At 35.4% G+C, this 23,945-nt stretch overlaps 1 protein-coding gene across 1 annotated transcript; it reads left to right on the plus strand.

The window, feature by feature from the left end:
* Positions 1-959: 959 nt before the first annotated feature.
* Positions 960-21,984, plus strand: LOC116768831 (homeobox protein slou-like). Its single transcript, XM_032659675.2, has 4 exons — positions 960-1,035; positions 20,292-20,828; positions 20,937-21,144; positions 21,340-21,984. The coding sequence occupies exons 1-4, from the start codon at positions 960-962 to the stop codon at positions 21,485-21,487; spliced, it is 969 nt and encodes a 322-aa protein (XP_032515566.2). The 3' UTR covers positions 21,488-21,984.
* Positions 21,985-23,945: the final 1,961 nt, after the last annotated feature.

Below are 23,945 nucleotides of genomic sequence, written 5' to 3' on the forward strand. Positions count from 1 at the left end.
AACCTGCCCATTAGTTTGGCTCCACCACGGTAATATAATAAGAAACGCAGAAAGCAATAACCGTGTTTAATTTTGGCCACACTCAGAGCCAATTCATATTAAATTAACGAGCGCATTTATAACTTATTTAATGTTAACCGAATTGTTTAAACAGCAATCGCGTTCTCATTAAGGATCCACTTAATTAGCATTAAGCCCGCCTCCTCCGTCTGTATCGAGTCAAACGTCATTACAATTAATGACCTTTTAATTGAATGCGATGCCGCGCTTACATCGACTTCCTCCACACGAGGAAAATGTAAGCCATCCGGCCTCGAACGAGCCGCACTCGACACGCAACTATCAATATAATTGGGGATCCGCGGGCAGCCTCTTTACCTCGCTTAACTTTTCGATTTACATTCAAAACGGTCTTTTAAAAAGCGACTCAATAACTACGGCTCTAAACCCTCGATTCAATGCGTACTTTACAAATCACTCGCCCAGAAAAGTTCGCGAGTCGCCTTTCATTGGCAGGACTGCACTGGGTGGAGCTCCAGGCCCCGCCTGGTGGAGGCTGCGCATGCTAAACGCGGCTTAAACCCCGTTTAAGCGGTATTTTGGGTGAAAACCGCAAGAAAATGTATGTAACGTCCGTTAGGGGTAGGGCGTTGCTAAATGAAAAGATTTTCCCGCTTGAGGGATTCGAATATGGCTGACAGTCGCATCGGATGCGCGGGAAGGCGAAGCAGTCATTAGCGCCCTGTTCGATTGACATACTGCAAAACCCGTCCGCAACTTACCAGCGCACAGAGACCGAATTTCCTTAAGGGCAACATGTATCAGCATTAGATTGTTGTAATCGCAGTAAAGACTTTCTGGAAATCATAATTTCATTTCGGCTATATTTTTGTAATTTAAGTTATGTGAAAATTAAAGTTTTTCTGTATATCCAAGTGTCGTTAGTAATTGGCACGAGAATGCAGGACAGTCATAAGTCCTTCCTCATCAAAGACTTACTCGGAGATGTTTTGAGACCAGGAGTTGGGATACCAGGTACTGAGTTTTCTTCAACATTTAATTTATTAATTTTGTATAGACTTTTAATGGTTTTTTAGCAAGAGTTTGTAAATTATCTAGCCGTTTAAGTTAAAATAAAGAGAAACTTTCTTGTCGTCCGTCTGTCACGACACCTATCTCAAGAACTGCATAAGTTGTGAGCTTTTAGATTATCGAATGATTACTTGCTATATATATGTACGTATGTTTTCAAATATTTTAAATTATTAATCAATCAAAACTAGTGTATTTATCTTTGAAAATAATAAATTACCAAAAAACAAATCGAAATAACTAGGAGACTCTTAAAATGATCTTATATTTTTATGTAACTGTTTTTTGACGTTTTAAGTGTCCTAACGATAATACAACTCACATTTATGCGTTTTAAAGAATACTTACGTTACTATTAAAAATGTTAACTGTACGTAATTAATATATATAAGCACTTTGTTTCGATGTTCGCATTGTTTATGCATTTCACGTTACGCATAAAAATATTTTATTAGATTTAAAGAAGTTTAAATTATATGCAGGAGAAGTAACGTTCTGTTAGATACAGAATTTCAAGGTGAGACTTTTGGGAGATCACGCCCCACTTGCTTTATTACTGGGGTGGAAGAATCTCGCAATGTATATATTATAACTATACCTAGATAGGCTGCTGTAATTAGGTTGTTTGGCTAAGATTCCTAATGGCTCCGTTAGTCACCACTGGTACGTTAATGTTGTTTTATTATTCTAATAAGTATACTCTCAAGGCGTTACTTTGAGCTATTTTTTATCATTCTAAGCTCTCGAAGATTTATGCGCATCACTCATTTCTTTATCGAAACATTGAAGAAGTATTGTATACTACAATTAAAAACTAACACGGCCCAGTAAAATAAAACGGAAATGACGTAAATTTAAAATAATGTAATGTTTTTTTTTTACTTAAAACGAGACTTCTGGAAGTAGAGGATTTCTTAATTAATGGATATTTTGTTTAATGCATTGTAAAGCTAAATGTTTTTAAATATATTTTAAAAAACATCTACATCATATTTCCCATTACAATTCTTTAGTGAAATAAATTATTTTTTTTATTTTTATTTTTGAATAGTAAAAAATAATAATCTCAATCTCTTCGCGTGAGCAGAATTCTCACCTGCAGCCTCCGGAAGATCGAGTTCGAGCTTTTGTAGACGCCAGCAGTTACAATATATTCCTATATCATGGAATTTAATATTACTCCGTCACTTATTTCAGAATAAAAATGAAATGTCTGTATTCGTCTTAATAATAGTATCACTGTATGTATGTTTAACTACCGTTTATTTAACAACAACAAATATTTTTTAAATCAATCTATTAAAACAAAGACAACAACAGCAGACTGATAGGAACGAAGTTAAGTTGTGTAACTTTTATCTTACTCGGAGTAATATCTTGAGACGTATTCCTGTAATAATGTTTTCATTATTAAGCAATGAGCAATGAGCTAAATCTTGAGTTGACAGTAGACAGCCATGACAGCCAGATAGCCAGACAGACATGAGCCGAGTAGACAGCATCGCTTACACCTGGAAAGCGATATTAAGCAGGTCGCAGATTCGAATCCTGCTCGTGTCCTAGAATTCTTGTCTATTTGAAAATTGTTTTATTGTTAAATAATAAAATTTACATATTTGTTTAATATATATACTCGTGATTGGAGGCTAAAAGTAACGTTTAAAAAGGGGTTGTTTTAAAAATTTATATGTGAAAAATAATATATTTTGTTGATCAAAACTATTCAGCGGGCCATTCGTATACACTGTTTTGAAGGCAGAATACTGTTTTCTTTCTAACATCAAGTGTGGTAACTTCGACTCTAATTAATGTATGTGTTACCTCGTACGAATGACAAATACAATAAAACCTCATTGGTATGTTGTTTAATGTAATAAAGTAAATTAAAATTTTAAATTTTAAACTATTCTTCGAGAGTTTAAATAGATTTGATTAACAGTACTGCTAGGAATCAGAATTGTATTCTACCCGTTGCTGGTAAATAATCAAACTAGTATGTATTTATTATATAACGATTCCGCACTAGTATCGACATACGACTTAGAAAAACTTAAATCTATTTATGTTTATAAATCATAACAAAAATGCTCTAAAACCAAAACAAAAAAATTCAAATCGTCTTTCTTCTGCTGATATTAGAGAAAAGAAAAATATTTTTTCGTTTCTATTCCTTATTTATCTATTTATTTAAATCATATTCAAGAAATAATAAAGTGTTCGTTAAAATCTTAAGAGTTTATTACATTAATATATACTAAGAAATATTTCTCATAACCAAATAATAAATAATTAGTATGAAAGTGCTATCACCGAACAAACGATATACGATAGTTAATTATTGATTACTTCAAGTTCAATACTAAAATAGAAGCGACGTTTAGTGACACACACATTGAAGATCTTCATGGATTCGAGTGTTGTGTGTGTGTGTGTGTGTGTAATGTTTATATTAAATTATTTAAATATTATACGTGTATCATGCATATCTTTAAATTAAAAGGTATCTTTACGATCCCCTTCTCGGTATAAACTTTGACTGTTATATCCAAGTTCCTCCGTTCACGCAATTCTCTTGGCAAGGGATAGAAAGTTTTCGCTTCAAGTATTTATATTGGGATTTTGTGGCTAGTAATCTTTGATTTATCCAAAACGTAGCTTTTTTTTAAAGCTGATTGTTTTTCTTAAAATATCACAGTATGTTAAGGGTTTTATTTTTTTTGGTACAATGAAAATGTGAAGGGTCGTTGGGGAGGCATTCGTGATATAGAAGGGAATAAATGAATTTGTTTAAACAGAAGTTCCTGACAAGAGTACTAATAACAATCACACAGAGAGACATTACATTAAAAAGCAAGAGCCAATCCGCATGTAAATCACTAGTTCCTGGAACTATAAAGAATTTCCATTTCACAAAAGCCTCAGCCTTCTCCGCAGCTGCATTCGTATGAAAAATTCAATGTGATAATTAAGAATTCATTATACAATCAACTAATGTATTCACCCGCGTGATGAGGAGCCGTACTTGGAAATTAGCTACTTATTATTTCACCCGGGTGTTGGCCACTTGAGCACGTCCCAGGACCATGCACCTTACCAGGCTCGCATAGCCTGACTTCCGACACTAACCAGTCACTTTTAGTTAGTCTTTTAGTGGCTTTTTTAACATGTTCACAGACGCGTCTAATAAGGTATGAGAAGAGATCTATATACAGCTTTTGAATTACACAACTTGAAATATTTTACATGACTCACTCCTAGTTCTTAAACTTTCATACGTATGTTAATTTTTCCGTCTATTCTTATATTCTTTTGCAAAATTCTGGTTATCTGAATCCAGTAATAAATAGCTTGGATGGTAAATTTGCAAGCCTTGTCCCAACTTAATTATGACACCATTAATTTCCTCTGTATAATGATTAGATGGATAACAGTGGGTAAAATTTTTAAATGTCAGGAAATTAATGAATTCTATAACATTTGTACAAATTTAGTTCGGTTAATTTAAATGAAACTAATATTTTTCGTATATTTATGTTAAAACTCCCGACGTTTCGGTTACTTTTCAGCAACCGTGACCACGATCACGATCACGGTTTTAACAAAAAATAAAGCACGCGTAGTATAACCAAAATATTTTAGTATCATTTCAATGAATCAAACTCGCGAAAGTCTTAGATGTCATTCGTTCGTTTTTACTTTCGTAAATTAACTTTCTGAATCATCTTCCTATGTTTGTTATATTCCTCGATGTGTGGCGAGTTTTAACGGAAATAAATTTAATTCTAAAAACAAAATTTCAAACTATTGAACCAGAAACATCTTATCAATCGAATAAAATCATCTCTTTCATTTCTTTACATCAAAAACTAAAACGAAAGAAAAAATCGATAATTTTTTTCTAATATAGAATTATCTTTAAAAGAAATTATCTCAACGTATTCAGGGGAAATTGAAAACTGTTTTATTATTATAGATCAGAATTATAATTATTATCAGGCCCAAGGGAAAAGATAGTAAAAAATATATTCACACACTAATTACAGTAATAATAGTCTCTTACTTCAACAAAACGAAAGCTAACCTATACAGTTTTCATTAAAACAGTGGCTTCATTGTCGATGAACGCAAATACGTCTTAAAGATACATTTTATATTAAAACAGAATAATATTTAACATCAAACCAAAAGAAGTAAAAACATTTTAAATTGAAGGACGAACAGAAAAAGTGGTTACAGTTGGGGCACCTCGATAGCCGGTCCAAGACCCTTATTTCTTTCGAGTGCAATAAAAATCTGAAACAACTAACGATGGCGTCCTTAGCTGGCGGGTTCCGTTCTTATGGAGCTGTACTTGGAATTGTATTTCTTCTTAACAGCTAACCGGTCATTATAGACGGAATATTTTTTAAACGCCGAGCTGGTTCTATCTTTCTCCCTATTACAATCTGGGGTACAATAAAATCCGTGTAATAATTATAACAGCTAAGTCATTTTTAAATTGCTGTTTGCTCTTGTGTTCTCCAGGCTCAAATTTCTATAAATAATTAACGTAAATCCAGTAAATTATATAGGGAAGTGACTCTTTTTTAGGTGACGCAGATTCAATAAAGTTCTGTACAGCAATTTTTTTACCATAGATTATATAAAGAAAATCTTAGATCTCATTAGATAAAGAGTTGGAAGGTTTAAATGTTTTTGATTTTATGAATGGGACACTCGAAATCGCGTAACTCCTTTCCTGATGTTTCCAATCTCATTTCCATGATCTTTTATTATTGTTAAAAAAGGATGACAGGATCCCTGCAGCTACAACTATTGAAGTTCTTGGGAAAAGATAGTCGGAGGCCATCAGTCGGACCGTCGCGTCTGCTCATAGGTTGCGATGTAACATTATGAAAAAAGACGAAACCTCTTAGCATTCAATGGATTCACCGTGCGGGTGCCGGGTCCATTGCGTTGCAGGGAGTGGAGCTTCAACAGTGCCTGGGACTTGCGACCCAGGTGTAGGTTTAAGGGGCCCCTAACTAACGCGCGTTAAACGCTCACCTCCACTGTCCAAGCTCCTCTCCCTACCTAACCATATTTGAAAAGAACCTACTAGGGCTGCCTTCGAAGTACGTTCCAAGAACAAATTGATGTGAGTTCTGGACAGGCCCAAGTCTTTTAGCAGGTTGTAGAGAGATTTAGCCGTTATACCTCTCGCTCCCACTTCTACCGCGTATAAATCCACGACGAACCTATTTCGAGTGAGTTCGTTTGTGAGCTCGTAATATTTGTTGACCTTGATGGTATGGTCTTTGGGGATGTTGGTTTCCCAAGGAACCGTAAGCTCTATCATCACAACGCGCTTTAAGATTCGCGAATACATAAATATGTCTGGTCTGGAGGCCGACGCACAAATATCCTCGGGGATTTTGTATTGTTTTTCATACGTATCCATCATTATAGTCCAATCCGTAGCCGCTTTAAGGATGGAGTAAGGCTTAACATTTATTTTTATAGCCCTAGTGCCCTCTCTCACAAAACCTACTGATCGCTCGTTTGTGGTTATTTCCTTTTGCGCTCTGGCTACCGAAAGACTAACCGCTTCACGTATGATTTCTAGAACCCTATCGTGACGACGCGAGTATTGACCGCTATCGAGGAGTACCTTACATCCCACTAACAAGTGCCTAGCAGTTCCAACTGCCTTCCCACAGATATAGCAAGTCTTTTCGGTACCTTTACCCCATCTCACTAAATTACTTTGATCTGGGAGAGTCATCTGGAACGCATTGAGATAGAATTTTAGCAATGCTGGCGACCAATCATGGATTAAGGTGCGCCATTTTAGTGCTAACGGGATGCAAAAATCTCCTATGTCTAACCACTCGTTCTGCATTTCTAAACTTATTGCATGGATCTTATATTTATCATTCTCGTCTTGCCGAATAAAAGACTTCAATATATCCGTATCTTGGACCTTCCTACTTGACCCTAACCCTACTCTGTTACTTTGCGCTCCTATCATAAACTGCTTGTGGAATTGAAGCCTTGACTCTAGCTCTGGGGCATCTTTGTCTTTTGGGAGCGATGTAACGACGTCATCCTGGGATTTCCCCAGGATGTATCTCTTGGAAACTCTCAGGTGTTTGTAGAGCTCCGATGGCCTTTTTAGACTCATCCCAAAACTATTGCGATCCCTAAATAAAGCCGATGAATCAGCCGTTAGCGCGAGCCCGAGCCACAACTTCAACATCTTTATGACGCCTGCATCTAACTTTGACAGAAGGGTTTTATTGAAATCATAAACGAGGAAAGGCCAATTTAAACGTGAAGTTAGGTAATTATCGTAGATCCAAGCTTTTTTAACGTTACTGATCTGTTGGCTATCTACCTTGTTGAGATCGTTTAAAAAGCTATCTACTATACCTTCTAAAGATGGAGTACGACCTATATTATCAATCTTCCGACCGAGAAATTTAAATGGTGCATTTTCTGTAACCGTAGAAATGCATTGACCGCCTAACGATAATCCCGGATCGTATGAGGTGTATCTTGTACTCCGCCTACCGAGACACAGACAGTGACATTTACATGGTTTTGTCCTCAATCCATCGGTCCACTCACAGAATCTATCCACTTCATCTAATAGTACTTGACAGTGTTTGGGGTTACGTGTCAGTATTGCGAGATCGTCAGCGAAGGCTAAAATGGATTCCGTGTATTTATTATTAAACTTGAACCGATACCCCCATTTTTTCTCGTTGCTGGTTAATTTATCTACTAAGATGTTAATTACAATATTAAATACAATTGGAGACAAACAGCAACCTTGAAATAGTCCTACATTGTAACTAAAAGTTTTTGAATGGCCTTCTTTAGTTGTTATAGAAAACTTTAATTTGAGTAGTACGACGCGATCATATCGGTAACTAGGGGCGGAAAGTTGTACCATCTCAGCGCGAATAGCATCAATTCGTGTTGTATCGACCCGAACGCGTTCTCTAAGTCTATCCAACAAACTGTAATTTGCCTCTCGCTTTTCCTAGCATCTTTTAAACTCTCCGACAGCAAAGTGTTGTGTTCTAGGCATCCAGAAATTCCGGGTAAAAACCCTTTCTGGTGATTTGGCCTAAAATACCTGTTGCTGAGCATGAATCGCGTCATTCTCGTTTGTAGAACTGAGAAAAAGATTTTGGATATAGTATTTGTTAAGGCTATCGGTCTAGTATCTTTCGGATCTGTGACTCGATCTTTTTTGGGAATGAGGACAAAAATTGCTTTCCCGAAGCACTCCGGGATTTGCTTCCTTGACCAGATTTTATCGTATATATATGTGAGATGTTTACGAACCGATGGACATTTTTTAAAGACTATATATGGGATACCATCGGGTCCCGGCGCAGATTTAGACGATTTTTTCTTTATCTGAATACTTATCTCATCTAGCGTTGGAGGGATGCCGTGGAAATCGAAACGAGGAATTCCAGGTTTTTGATCGTTGGGATCCGCATAGAGTCTTACACTTTTAGGCACTTCGTATGTGCTCTTAAAATGATCGTAAATTTGTTCATTGGTCAAGAGAAGCTGTCCGCGTTCTTTCTTAAAAATGGTTTTCGAATACTCAAAAGGGTTTTTATCAAAATCTACTTCCTGTTTTGCCCGGTCAAAATTATCGCGATTTTTTGCGGTTTGCGCCGATATTCCTTGAATTAATTTTAGAATTGATCTTAACGCCCTAGCTAGTTCATGACTAAGGTGATTGTCGCCTAGGGCTTTGGCTATACGTAGATTTTTTATTAATTCCCGTTTTTTCCTCCTCATTTTTATCTTGAAAGAATTGTCTTTATTTTTGCGAGCGTAATGATTTCGAGGTGGATATTGCTCGTTAAAGTAGTCGTAAATAGTATTTTGGAAAGTTTCTACTCGCGAGTTCAAATCCTGCTTCGAGCCCGGATGCTCTAACAGGTCCGCTAAATTGTCGTCGTGAACTTTCCAAGTCGATTGTTTCATGTTTGGAATGCTAAGACGTGTCCGGATGTCAATGGACTCCTGGTAGTTTCCAGTTAATGGTTCACCATGGGATACATGAGGGTCAACTCTATCCGCAGTGAAAGTTGAAGAACTTACCGACGATTGTCGTGCTTCAACACCATTATGTGTTTTTAGATGTTTAATGTACCAGGCTCGTCTCTTGTAATTTTTCCCGCACGTAGGGCATTTCAAATCCGTATTCGCGCCGTTTTCGCCGTTTATATCGACCGGTGGACAGATCTTTCGCCCCCCCTCTCGGACTGTCCTAGGGGTATTTTTCTTAATAGGACTTTTAGCTTCGTAAATCCCGGGCTGGGCTTGCTAGGCCGTTACCCTCGGCTGTCTTTCCAGCAGTCATCTGTCTTTCCAGCGCCATCTGTCTTTCCAGCGTCAACTGTCTTTCCAGCGTCAGCCCGACTCTCCGGGCAGTCGTTTTAAATGAGACGAAACCTCTTAGCATTCAATGGATTCACCGTGCGGGTGCCGGGTCCATTGCGTTGCAGGGAGTGGAGCTTCAACAGTGCCTGGGACTTGCGACCCAGGTGTAGGTTTAAGGGGCCCCTAACTAACGCGCGTTAAACGCTCACCTCCACTGTCCAAGCTCCTCTCCCTACCTAACCATATTTGAAAAGAACCTACTAGGGCTGCCTTCGAAGTACGTTCCAAGAACGAATTGATGTGAGTTCTGGACAGGCCCAAGTCTTTTAGCAGGTTGTAGAGAGATTTAGCCGTTATACCTCTCGCTCCCACTTCTACCGCGTATAAATCCACGACGAACCTATTTCGAGTGAGTTCGTTTGTGAGCTCGTAATATTTGTTGACCTTGATGGTATGGTCTTTGGGGATGTTGGTTTCCCAAGGAACCGTAAGCTCTATCATCACAACGCGCTTTAAGATTCGCGAATACATAAATATGTCTGGTCTGGAGGCCGACGCACAAATATCCTCGGGGATTTTGTATTGTTTTTCATACGTATCCATCATTATAGTCCAATCCGTAGCCGCTTTAAGGATGGAGTAAGGCTTAACATTTATTTTTATAGCCCTAGTGCCCTCTCTCACAAAACCTACTGATCGCTCGTTTGTGGTTATTTCCTTTTGCGCTCTGGCTACCGAAAGACTAACCGCTTCACGTATGATTTCTAGAACCCTATCGTGACGACGCGAGTATTGACCGCTATCGAGGAGTACCTTACATCCCACTAACAAGTGCCTAGCAGTTCCAACTGCCTTCCCACAGATATAGCAAGTCTTTTCGGTACCTTTACCCCATCTCACTAAATTACTTTGATCTGGGAGAGTCATCTGGAACGCATTGAGATAGAATTTTAGCAATGCTGGCGACCAATCATGGATTAAGGTGCGCCATTTTAGTGCTAACGGGATGCAAAAATCTCCTATGTCTAACCACTCGTTCTGCATTTCTAAACTTATTGCATGGATCTTATATTTATCATTCTCGTCTTGCCGAATAAAAGACTTCAATATATCCGTATCTTGGACCTTCCTACTTGACCCTAACCCTACTCTGTTACTTTGCGCTCCTATCATAAACTGCTTGTGGAATTGAAGCCTTGACTCTAGCTCTGGGGCATCTTTGTCTTTTGGGAGCGATGTAACGACGTCATCCTGGGATTTCCCCAGGATGTATCTCTTGGAAACTCTCAGGTGTTTGTAGAGCTCCGATGGCCTTTTTAGACTCATCCCAAAACTATTGCGATCCCTAAATAAAGCCGATGAATCAGCCGTTAGCGCGAGCCCGAGCCACAACTTCAACATCTTTATGACGCCTGCATCTAACTTTGACAGAAGGGTTTTATTGAAATCATAAACGAGGAAAGGCCAATTTAAACGTGAAGTTAGGTAATTATCGTAGATCCAAGCTTTTTTAACGTTACTGATCTGTTGGCTATCTACCTTGTTGAGATCGTTTAAAAAGCTATCTACTATACCTTCTAAAGATGGAGTACGACCTATATTATCAATCTTCCGACCGAGAAATTTAAATGGTGCATTTTCTGTAACCGTAGAAATGCATTGACCGCCTAACGATAATCCCGGATCGTATGAGGTGTATCTTGTACTCCGCCTACCGAGACACAGACAGTGACATTTACATGGTTTTGTCCTCAATCCATCGGTCCACTCACAGAATCTATCCACTTCATCTAATAGTACTTGACAGTGTTTGGGGTTACGTGTCAGTATTGCGAGATCGTCAGCGAAGGCTAAAATGGATTCCGTGTATTTATTATTAAACTTGAACCGATACCCCCATTTTTTCTCGTTGCTGGTTAATTTATCTACTAAGATGTTAATTACAATATTAAATACAATTGGAGACAAACAGCAACCTTGAAATAGTCCTACATTGTAACTAAAAGTTTTTGAATGGCCTTCTTTAGTTGTTATAGAAAACTTTAATTTTGAGTAGTACGACGCGATCATATCGGTAACTAGGGGCGGAAAGTTGTACCATCTCAGCGCGAATAGCATCAATTCGTGTTGTATCGACCCGAACGCGTTCTCTAAGTCTATCCAACAAACTGTAATTTGCCTCTCGCTTTTCCTAGCATCTTTTAAACTCTCCGACAGCAAAGTGTTGTGTTCTAGGCATCCAGAAATTCCGGGTAAAAACCCTTTCTGGTGATTTGGCCTAAAATACCTGTTGCTGAGCATGAATCGCGTCATTCTCGTTTGTAGAACTGAGAAAAAGATTTTGGATATAGTATTTGTTAAGGCTATCGGTCTAGTATCTTTCGGATCTGTGACTCGATCTTTTTTGGGAATGAGGACAAAAATTGCTTTCCCGAAGCACTCCGGGATTTGCTTCCTTGACCAGATTTTATCGTATATATATGTGAGATGTTTACGAACCGATGGACATTTTTTAAAGACTATATATGGGATACCATCGGGTCCCGGCGCAGATTTAGACGATTTTTTCTTTATCTGAATACTTATCTCATCTAGCGTTGGAGGGATGCCGTGGAAATCGAAACGAGGAATTCCAGGTTTTTGATCGTTGGGATCCGCATAGAGTCTTACACTTTTAGGCACTTCGTATGTGCTCTTAAAATGATCGTAAATTTGTTCATTGGTCAAGAGAAGCTGTCCGCGTTCTTTCTTAAAAATGGTTTTCGAATACTCAAAAGGGTTTTTATCAAAATCTACTTCCTGTTTTGCCCGGTCAAAATTATCGCGATTTTTTGCGGTTTGCGCCGATATTCCTTGAATTAATTTTAGAATTGATCTTAACGCCCTAGCTAGTTCATGACTAAGGTGATTGTCGCCTAGGGCTTTGGCTATACGTAGATTTTTTATTAATTCCCGTTTTTTATTATTATTTATAACTTACATGTATTTATTTCTATTTAATATAAACTATATTATCTGTTAATGTTCTTAAATTACAATACATATACTATACTTAACTAAAAAATAGCAAAAACCAATTTTTTGTTATTAAATTTAAAAATTAGAAAAATATATAATTTGTCAATGATTTCTGATTAAAACTATGTTTTTTCTTGAGCTTATTGTTACTTAAAATATAAACAGAAATATCTTTTTATTTTTTTTTTTAGCTTAATGGGATTTTTTTCACATAACAGGACTTTTAATTAATTTCATTCTCTGAAAACATTTCTCTAGAAGAGTTTGTTGAGATATTTCTAACAGGAAACATAATACAACGAATGAAGGTCTCTGCGCGACAATCAGATACCACATAAGAACTGGAATGTATGGTAATAGCGAATGAGAGACTTCTAGCTCTTCATTAATGTCAATTATTAAAGCATTTTTATTGAAATATATATTTTTTCAAACGATAGCACATAAAATATACAAGACATATCATACTATAATGTACTAGGTAAGAATGAAAGTACAACCGCATATAATGTTTTTATCTCTCATAGAGAAATATCAATATCAGAGCAGTTAAACCCATAAGTCGTGAGTAATTATCGAGCAATGCACGTTGCATATGCTCTTGAAAGCAGCGTGGCGCCTCTCGGGTACGCACGCGTCCGCCACGCGCCATCTTAGAAGTACAGATAAAGCAATTGACTCCGGCCATAGACCATTGTTTTTTTTTTTATATTTGATGATTCCGAAGTTATTGAGAGCGATTGATTTTTTTTTATTCACAAAAGGGTTAGTGGTTTTTTATAATTAATTTTATGCTTTTATTTAATTTAATTTAATTTAACTTTTGGAACTTTCAAAGTATTATAGGTACATGTTAGTTCTAACAGCGGAAATTTATAGTAAAGGGGCAATACAAATGTATTTGTGTTTACGTTTCGCAGATAGTATTCTATTGCCGGGGGAAATTGTCACCCTCCGATTTTTAAGGGCTTGCTGAACCACGTTCGATTGTATATTGAAACTATAAAAGTTTTTTATATCAATATTTAAAACGCATATTGACATTTTTTGTTTTATAAATTGTTACAGCCTTTTAAAATTGCAATTTAATTATACGGTAAGCTACAAATATCATTTTTAACGAATACATAGTACGGAAGCAGAAATTAAAGGAGTGGTAATTAAAATGCATTGTTATTTAATTTTCATATTTTAGGTAAAAAGTTTATTTTTTTTTATTTAGTCTGTTATAGTACTAGAGTAATATATATATATATATACATACATAAAACGTACGCTTTTTAATACTTGTTGTTTGTTTCCAAAATACGAGATATATGTTATATGTTAAATATTCTCACATTTATTTAAATTAATAGTTCCATTGTTGAAATTAAGCCACAAAAATTGTCTCGTGAGGGAAAGAAGATGAGAAGTTAGGTCGATGTTTTATGAGTACAAACAACCGTGTTAGATAGCTTGGTAATAAAGATATCAATGATAAAATCTTCTTATCTCTTCTGTCTATTTCTGTACGAGGTCTGGTGTCCCATCGATGTCTCTAACATATAATAGTATTGCTAATAATTTTAAACTAAATTCGCGTTCCTCGATTTGCCTGTTTTGAATGAAGTTGTTAAAACTATTATTTTTCTATAATACTTGTGGTCTAGATAATATTTTATAAAAGTGAAACACTTGTTAATATCAATTTTCTAACAAATACCGTGTTTTCTGATCTATTTATTATGAATATGCATTATCTATTTATTTGTAATGTATGGTCGTTCTTAGTGAAAATCGTGTGTCATTCTAATGAAGTCTGTTTGTTTTAAATAATATATGTATAGTTAGTTAGTTAGTTTATTATAATAATGAAAAGCTTTTTAATTTCCGTTATAACTTAACCGTTCTTCCATACGTAGCCTCCTCACTCAGCACAGACTCACTCTTCATAAATAATTAATTGATATTAATCAATTGCTTCGGTTATTTTACTGATTGAGTATTTGTTTATTGAAATGAAAAATTTATCCCGAGGCCACGTTTGCGTTTTTGTTAGTCATTCCAATACATATTTAATAATAACTGCAACTATTTTCTCTTTTTTTATTCTATTTCTGTTAAAATGTATAAACCACATCATCATCATCATCAGCCTATAGAGCCCACTAGAGCCCACTGCTGAGCAAAGGCCTCTTCTCACATGGAGAAGGTTAGAGCATTAATCACCACGCTTGCTCGAGACGGGTTGGCGATTTCGATCTTATAATTTGTAATTATAAGACCAGGTTTCTACACTATGTTTTCCTTCACCGCCCGTCAGTGGTGTCTAAATACTCTTAGAAAGTACGTATGACTCGGAGAAGATCACATTGGTACTTGCCAGCTTTCAAATGAGAAGCGGGCTTTTAACCTCCAGGCCACTACGACTTCGTATAACCCACAAAAATAAATTATTAAATAGACTCTTTATTTTGTCGATCTCAGCCCCTTCTTGGCTGCCTTATCAGATTACCCATACGTAAAAATTTCTTGCAACAAGAGGAAAAAATCACCCGAATTATTATTTCTTTCCTTAAAAAAATCCCATTTGTTTTCGTTGAAGTTTAAGAAATATTGGTTTGAATATAAAAGTTAGAAATAAACTCAAAAAACGTCTTAACTGTATTTCACTCAATGAGTAAAGGTGAGGACAGCTTACAAAAGTAGTTTGGATTCCAGAGTACTGCCTCACTCAGTCACATCGTATAAGATAATGCTTATTTACTTTACACATTCGGTCAAAACTTTAAAAAGCAAAGACTAATAACATCTTATGAGTATACGTATTTATTGTTATTTATACTGTGTTTATGTTACTAGGTTTATAAAAATAATTAATTGACGTGTTTTGTCACATCTGTATCGAAAATAAAATTTGCTATTTAAAACTAAACGTGTTTGTATCACGACAAATCGTAGTGTAGTTCTGTTTTGAAATAGTTTCTATTTAAATTTAAATTCAACAAAAAGCATTTCTGATGACCATGATAAATTATTATATAATGATTTTGTATTGAAATTTATTTCCAGTGGTAAGTATCTGTGAAATTCATTAAGAAAAACAAATAAAAGGCAACAAAAACGTAATTAAAGAGAAGTAAAAGACTAACGTCTGACGGTACACGTACGGGTGTAGAGGTAATGAGACTCAACCGTATCGTTACTAATGTGTGCGAAAAATTTCTCATGCCAATAAGTATTCGGAATTAGTTAAGTTTTTTATCTTATAGTTTTTTATTCTTAATCGATTTTTTGTCCATGAATTTTAATTATTACGTCTAAAATATTCTGTTGTAGTTTTACTGCTTTTTCGATCCTCGTAACGCTATAAAAGTAGTTATCAAAATATAACTTCTATATAGTTTCAATATATGACATCAGTAAACTGCTGGCAAAACTATAGCCTTTGATGTAGTGTACTGACCACTTTCCGTACAGGGGTTGTACCAGACGCCAATTATCAAAGACAATACAATACTGAAGCATTTTTAAGATGAATTAGTTCTTTGCTCAAAACTAGTTTATCTTATAAAACTCCTCCCGCTAAGATGAAGTGCTTATCATTTAGTGATTTATTTGACCAACAAAAAGACTTATTTATCATGTTCTATCTTAATTCTAGATACATATATCAATGATATTTTTTTTGTTACACTCCTCTTAGAAGGAGCGTTTAATGACTGCGTTTCGTCCGATGAGTGAGAGCGCCGGTTGCCCCTTTTTCCCAATCTTTCCTGAACTTATCTTTTTCCCACCCTTTCCTCTCCCTCTTTCCTAATCAAGGTTGGCAACTCATCGTCAAAACTATGTTGCGGATGTCTGGTAGGCCGTCTGTTCGTTTGCCATCTTTAGCGTAAAAAAACTCGAACGTCTTTTTTAGTTTATCATATTAAGGTGGAATTTAATTAAATGAATGTTATCTGAACAACATTTTGGAGATAAGAGCGATTTTAATATGAGAAAAAAGAAATTATTTTTCAGTGCCTTTTTAATCTCATCGTGTTCTGCTGACAAGAATGAAAGCTAACACATTCGGTGATGATGAATTGATTCATTATAAACAGATGTATCGTGGCCTTGAAGGTTGTTTGGATTAATCAGTTACGACATTAGATTAGGACAAACGAAGTCAGAGAAGTCAACAATATCTTTAGTCTACCAATGTTGCAATGTTTTAAAGTACGAAAACAACCAAACACTATAATTGAATGCTAAATAGAAAAGAATAGCTCGTTTAAAACCTGATTCCCATCAGTCCATGTCAGCTAACAAAAGTCGAATCAGAAGTAATTTAGCATAATTGGACGGAGTTTGTGCCGGGGAATAATAGGCCGGCGGGGAAACAGCTATTACACTTGCAAATACAACGCTCATTTGTTTAGTCCTCCCATTATGCGACAAAATGGCAATCTTGACCTGCCGAAGTGCTGGTTTAATTACCTCTACGTTATACACAATGCTGTATGTTTTCATAGTTTGATATCTGAGCTATTCTTTTTAATTTAAGATGTTTTATGTTATTGTAATAGTTTATGTGAATGTACCGAACACCTTTCAGTCGAGTTATGTATTTTATTTTTCTGTCAATCTTGGAAACATTGATTTATGTGTCCGATTGCCAGGTAGATATATTTTCTATATGTCACAGATGCTATAGAGTAGTTGACGTACTATAATGTTTTATCGTTCATCGATCCACAAAGTTCCGTCACCGACGTCCGCGGTGGCAAAAAACTCGCTAGTATTTTATTCACATAAAAAAAAACTTTTTTTACATATTCAATATGTAAAAGCAGTTTTGTTTTAACAATATTTTTGGTCTATTGGTTGCTTTACGTTAATTTTATTCGCTATCTTGATGCTAAAAAAATTATATCCAAAAATTCCACTGTGGCACTTGTAGAGCGAAAACTTTTTGAATTCATTGCATTTAAGCCATGAATGCACCGGTGCTGCCAGTTATAAAAATGTTAGGGTTCAAAAAACAAAACAAAACAAAAATATAATAAAATAAAATGTAGTCTTAGTCAGTTCGGAAATCTTTTCAAGCCACTATTTGATCTGTTAATCACTTTTTTACTATATTGGACGCTCCACAGATTAAGGACTAATGCTATGACGACGATATCGTTATTATTATCGACGATAACTAGAGTCCGAGATTAGACAAATAACAAAATACAATATTTATAGGATTCTAATCAATGGTTATAATCTTTAGAATCCGCTTTAATTGGAGATATGTTTGGAAAAATTTATAATTATGTATTTTATGTAAATATCTGCTTTTATGATTACTAATATTTTCATTAAAACCTACACTTTTCGGACATGACACGTTTTCTTTATTTTCCATTCTCCATTACGTTTCGGTTATTTTACAGTAACCGTGATCTGGGAAAGATTTTCCTTAAGAAGAATCACCAAGAATATCAGGAAAACAAATCTTAACATATACATTATCAACAATCTTAACATATACATTATCAACAATCTAAACCGTTCTGTAGCTTCTCAATCAACATACGTCTATGAATATGAAAATGTGAACAACTTACAATTAGGGAATACTATTGTTATGTCAATATTCTGATGTGAAATATAAATAATTTGAATATAAATCTCTACAGTCAACATTGTTGCGACGCGTCTTGATTTCAAAGAGTTCCCAAAAACCTTCTCTAAATAATTTAACAAAATATTTGTGATTTTCCTTTAAATTTTTAGTTATGATCGTTACAGGCGCAGCCTTCTAGACTAATACTTCCGTTTGGCTCTGTTTTCTATTTCAATCCGTCTGTCCTGTTGTAAGTCTAGTGTTGTATATTTACGTGTTGTTATACTTACGCCCCATATGTTTTTTGCTGCCGCGTGAGAGTTTGTTTTGTCTTTTGCTGCAGCCAGCTTACTTACATTGATTCACTTCATTGTATTCTATTGTTTCGTCAGCGTATTGAGTTATCGCAGATGGAGTTTTTTTTCGTTTTATTACTTTCTGAGTTTCGTTCCTCTGATTGGGCTCTCGCTTAAGGATCTTCAATACACAATACTAACTGACTATTAAACACAATACTTTATAGCAGACTACCGTTTCAATGTATGAATTTATTTTATAATTATTGAATTTTTACGTAACAAAAGTGGTTACATTAAAAGTAAATAATATAATTTTGTTCGAATTAAACCGTTTACTTAGGGTTTTGTTTAAAAATAAATGTTTCTTAGTGTAATCTTGGAAAATCCGAATGATTGTAAATCGTGTCTACTCCGTTCTCGATCTTTTTTATTTGCTCATGTGAAAGGCGCTCTCTCTAAGATTTATTGGCATGCCTTTATATTTTTCACATAAGCTATATTTTCAACAATATATCGTTGTATTTTTTATACAATTTTCATTTTAATATGAGATCTGTGCGAGCTATTTTTTTATATGTATGTGAATAACTTGACAACAGAGTTTTTGGTCGGTTCAAGATTTGGGCAATATTTCTTATTGTTTTTGGGTAGCAACTGGAAAAGTAATGACAGAAAATATTGTTTGTGAAGTTGAAACATTGAAATAAATATGTGTTTTTAATAACAATAGGTAGTTATAATAAATGAAACTAATATTTTTCGTATTATTCTTCGCGTATTTTATTATTTTAAAAACTACATACTCCCGACGTTTCGGTTACTTTTCAGCAACCGTGATCGCGGACAGACGAGATGTTTACAAACATATTAGTTTCATTTAAATGAATACTCGCGAAAGTCTTAGTTGTCATTAATAGTTATAGTAGTCTAATAATTTTAAAACTATTTAATGCTCAGGTGTTGGTTATAAAGTGTTAGCAAGTAATTTATTTTAAATTAAACTGAATTATTTATTTGTTTTAAAAATTTCTAACACTTAATTAATATTTATATTTTTGTTACGTTTAAAATTGTTATACAACGATATTTAAACATTATATTCTACATTGCGAGATTGATTATAATGTAAAAGATAATAGTTAATTTAAGGCAAAAGTTATGTTTGATACCTAACATTTTTTATTACCATATAATGTAAAGAGCCACAAAGAAAAGGAATACTCTCTCACTGTTCTTGGTATTTGAAGTTCGCGGTTTTAATGTACACAATAAAGGCAAACGATAAAAAAACCTTAACGATGTTTTGGTTGGAGAAATTCATGCGAAAACGTTAAGATGATCTCGAGTCCACACCCCGGAGGGTGGATCGCTCGCTAAAACATATTTATGCAGAAATTATAACGAGAGACACACTCGAACCACCGAGCTCTTCACCTCCCAACATAACGAGTAATCGCCAACCGCTACGCCATTACGTCAGCTCTACGAATGTTTAGCCGTGGAAGTATGAAAAGCGACCCGCTGTGAATGGTGAATGCCCACTCTTCACCATTTTCATGCAAATTAAAAGACACAAACGCAGTCATAGACAAGATTTCTGCGCGCGCTAAAACACACCATTCAAAAACGTATTCAATTGCTTGAGAGCGAAACGGAACGCCCCGAGGCATTAATTAGAGCAGAAACTCCTGTCTATGGTCGTTTCTTTTTTAAAACTGGCGTCTTTATGTGGTCCGCTTTTGTACACCTTACGTTTGTGCGAGTATAAGTGTCAAGTCTTAGTTTCACGCGCTGCACGGTTCTTTGCTCTGTGGGATTGAAGAGGAAGTCTTCTTCTAGAATATTAACGCCTTTGTTTTTGTCATCTATAAATAAATATTAACCACTGAACTATTTTTTGTTTGCAGGTAACGCAAATGATGGGGAAGAATTATCTTCAAACAGGTGCGATTCCCCACTAGGGCATAATCCGGAGGAATCCGATATAGATGATGATATATCGGTCGGAGACAATCGTTCAGAGACATCTACTCCCAAAAAGATTCAAGTTAATTATGACAATGACATCGAAAACTACAAGAGAAAAAATGACAATTGTACCAAAGGAGTTGAATCAGATCACGAACGATCAACGCCAACAGAATTTAATTCGAACCGTATATCCAATTCTGAATTCTCTTCACCGTATAAAGAGGATGACCATGAATATGAGAGACAAGAAGAGTCCATGAAGTTGTATGAGGGATCCCTGTTTCAATTATATAGACCGGAAAGAGAAGGGAACAAGGAGGGTGAGAGCGCATTTGAAATCGCTGGCTCTATTTCGGACAGCATCTACGGAAGATCAATGGACCTTACCAAAAACTCATTTCAATCACAGCTGCTCGCTGGTTTTGCTTCCGTTATGGCGGGTAGTTCACAGAGGGATTCACAGGATCCAACAGGTATTACATTGTATAACCTGAGCAAATTGATGTCGTTACGAAACCGGATATGTTACTAGTTTTAAGAACGAGAGTAGTACAGAATAATATCAAAGTGTTTTTCATTAGATCGTCAGTCCTCGGGTCGAAATGGAAGTTCCTCGAACTCCGGTCGCAAGCCTCGTCGGCGTCGCACAGCATTCACACACGCACAGTTGGCCTACTTGGAGCGCAAGTTTAGATGTCAGAAATACTTGAGCGTCGCTGACCGAGGGGACGTCGCTGATGCTCTCAACCTCAGTGAAACACAAGTTAAAACGTGGTATCAGAACAGAAGGTAATAGTTAAGAGACGTTAACATATCTTTCCACTCTGTTGTGATGAAATAAACGAGACGAAACTTCTTAGCAATTAATGGATTTACCGAGCGGTGCCTGGTCCATCGCGTTGTTAAAAAATATTGATATTGACACATATTAATTTTTAAATGTAATGAAAATGGAGTAGCCGTAAAAGTGGTATCAATTTATAGAACAAAATGGAAGAGACAAAACCAGCTTCGTCTCGAGCAGCTTCGGGCGCAAGCGGCTAGCGGCGAACGCGAGCTGTCTGCGCACGCGCTGCCCCTAGCGTGCGCGTTGCTGCCGCCCTACCCCGCTTATATCCACTGTCACCTATGAGCCAAACCGTGGAGCTAGCTTTATTCATACCCCTCACAAATCATAAGCATTTGTAAGTTTTGTAAATAAACAGTTTTTGTATTGTCAGAATAGAAAATAGCCTATAGGTTTTAATGATCGTGTACATTTATACTGTATAATATTGTTATATTGTAATTCAATTTCTCTCATACGTAGTGCTTATTCAAAAACATGGCGCTTGATGTTCGGTGGCACCTTCTTATGAATTATTTCATATTTAAAAAACGTGAAGCGAACGCGTCACTTAATTACGTCACACCGAAAATTAAGAATAATGAAAATATTACTTATATGTAGTTATAATTAGTAGGATATAGTAAAAAGTATTTGAATTAAATTACAAATAGGTGCATTCGATATGGTAAATTAGTGTTGTTAAATAAATTTAAACGTATCCTCTATTTTTAACAAAACCACCGACGTAATAATTTTGAACTCGGCTTCTAAATCATAAAAATGAATTTAGATATATTCGATATTTCTTTAGTAGTAGAAATTAACTTAATTTAAATATTCATTTGCAAAGCTGTTATTCTAAATACTGTAATACCCATAATGTTTTAAATATTAGACTCATACAAAAATATGCTTTCTAGTTTGTTAAATATTTTATTATATTTCTCGAGAAATTAAGATATGAGTTATGTCACGTTAAAATAACAACTGTAGAGACATTCGTTAATTTCTGTATCTCAAATTATAAAATGTTTATTGGTAAATGAAATGCAGTTAAATGTACAAAGTTTTTTTTTATATGACTTCCTTGTAGTTATTGTTAATAGTAGTGTTAGATATTATTTAAAGTTAACACGTGTTACGAATGTGCAATAAATACGCAGCCTCTATTACTTTCACCCCGTATTTATAGTTGCTTAGATTGAATTTTAAACAATTAGAGTTATTGATAGTAAAAAGGTCTCATTGCAACATTGTTTTAATTTCATATCCTCGCGCTATTAATATTTCAATGTGGCAACATTGGAATAAATCGTTCCGACAGTCTTTATGGCCGATTATCTGTCAAAGAAGTGTTACTCGGAAGGTATTCGGAAGCCATTAGCTGCAGTGATCAGAACGTTGCTACAACATTACAAAGCGTTTCAATCACCCAACAATCCTTTGAATTCAAACTGAACATTTCCATTCGCAACAAATTATGCAAATGTTTTGGTGCCGTTTCGTATCACCGCTACCAACCGCTATCAATTTGCATCTCTTTAGCGACTTGTTAACAACCACCAGGAGGAGGCAGCGCTGCAGCGCTTTCGATCTGCTCGATATATTAGACTCGGTACGTTGTTCGTTTCTCTAAAGCGATGTTTTGCTGATGGGCGGGGTCTCGATGTCAAATTATGTGTCAATTTATTCAAACGAGATGGTAATTCAGGGCGCTCGAAAATTGTGATTATTTATCCGTCTTTATTTCAGTTTTGAGCAAACGAGGGTTTATTAAAGGGGTCGCTTCGAGGTAATTGGGCTGTTTTGATCGTGTGGGGATCCTAATTGAAGTATTTTCTAGTGTTTGGAGGGTGGTTCGACATGAATGTATTAGTTAGTTCGGATAACGATCTGTGATGCGATGGGCGGCTTTCTTCTCTTAAGTCTTGTTATTACGTTGTTATTGTGGCGATAATGCAATATTATTTCACTTGTTTGATATAATTGTTGTGGCGGTCCTGTATTATAAAGACCTTATTTACAGTGATTAAAGCCATTCATTTTTTTAATTAACAATATGTCTCTTATTTTATTGAGTGTAATTAATTATGTTTGTTTTAATTTTATTATGGAGATGTTGTAATATTTTATGTGATATTTATTTTAGATTTTACTCTCTCGTTAATAAACGTAGTTCGTCTGAGGTAGTGGTGGAGGTCTTAAGTAGTTCCACTTTGTTTTGGGTATAACAGACCTAATCCAAGACAATTATTTCCTCTAATAATTTTCTCTGTCGGCTCAATTTATTTAAGGGTTGTAACGTAATACGTCTATATCAAAGGCATCGTGTCTTTGGCGACGGCAACTTTACGTTTGATAGAACCTCTTTTATTTAATATTTTGTATACCGTAGTTACGTATTTCATTGAAACGAACAAATTATCACTTTAAGATCACTTGAAATAATTTCAGTAGAAAAAAAATATTTTCCAAATATCGCGAATAAAAACGAGGACGAGAACTAGACATTGTTGTAAATGAAAACTTAATTATAACTGAAAAATTATCACAGAAATGTATTTTTCCATACATCAATTTAAAAAGCAAATATTCTTGAACACTTTTTATAAACATTAAATGTTTGTTTAATACTAAATAGTTTATAACATTTTTAATATTCATTCTTATTTTAAAAATTTGGTTAATTTTTGTACTTGTCTATTAAGATCTACACCTGTTGAACGACTCTTTACGTCAGCTCGAATAATTATAGGGTCCC

Source organism: Danaus plexippus, assembly GCF_018135715.1.
Source record: "Danaus plexippus chromosome 3 unlocalized genomic scaffold, MEX_DaPlex mxdp_34, whole genome shotgun sequence".
NCBI classification, from domain to species: domain Eukaryota; kingdom Metazoa; phylum Arthropoda; class Insecta; order Lepidoptera; family Nymphalidae; genus Danaus; species Danaus plexippus.

Bases quoted from the DNA above. Each gene is read 5' to 3' on its own strand.
- LOC116768831 (XM_032659675.2), top strand. From the start codon at position 960: ATGCAGGACAGTCATAAGTCCTTCCTCATCAAAGACTTACTCGGAGAT. The intron at 20,829-20,936 runs GTATTACATTGT...GTTTTTCATTAG, and splicing joins GGATTCACAGGATCCAACAG to ATCGTCAGTCCTCGGGTCGA. The intron at 21,145-21,339 runs GTAATAGTTAAG...ATCAATTTATAG, and splicing joins ACGTGGTATCAGAACAGAAG to AACAAAATGGAAGAGACAAA.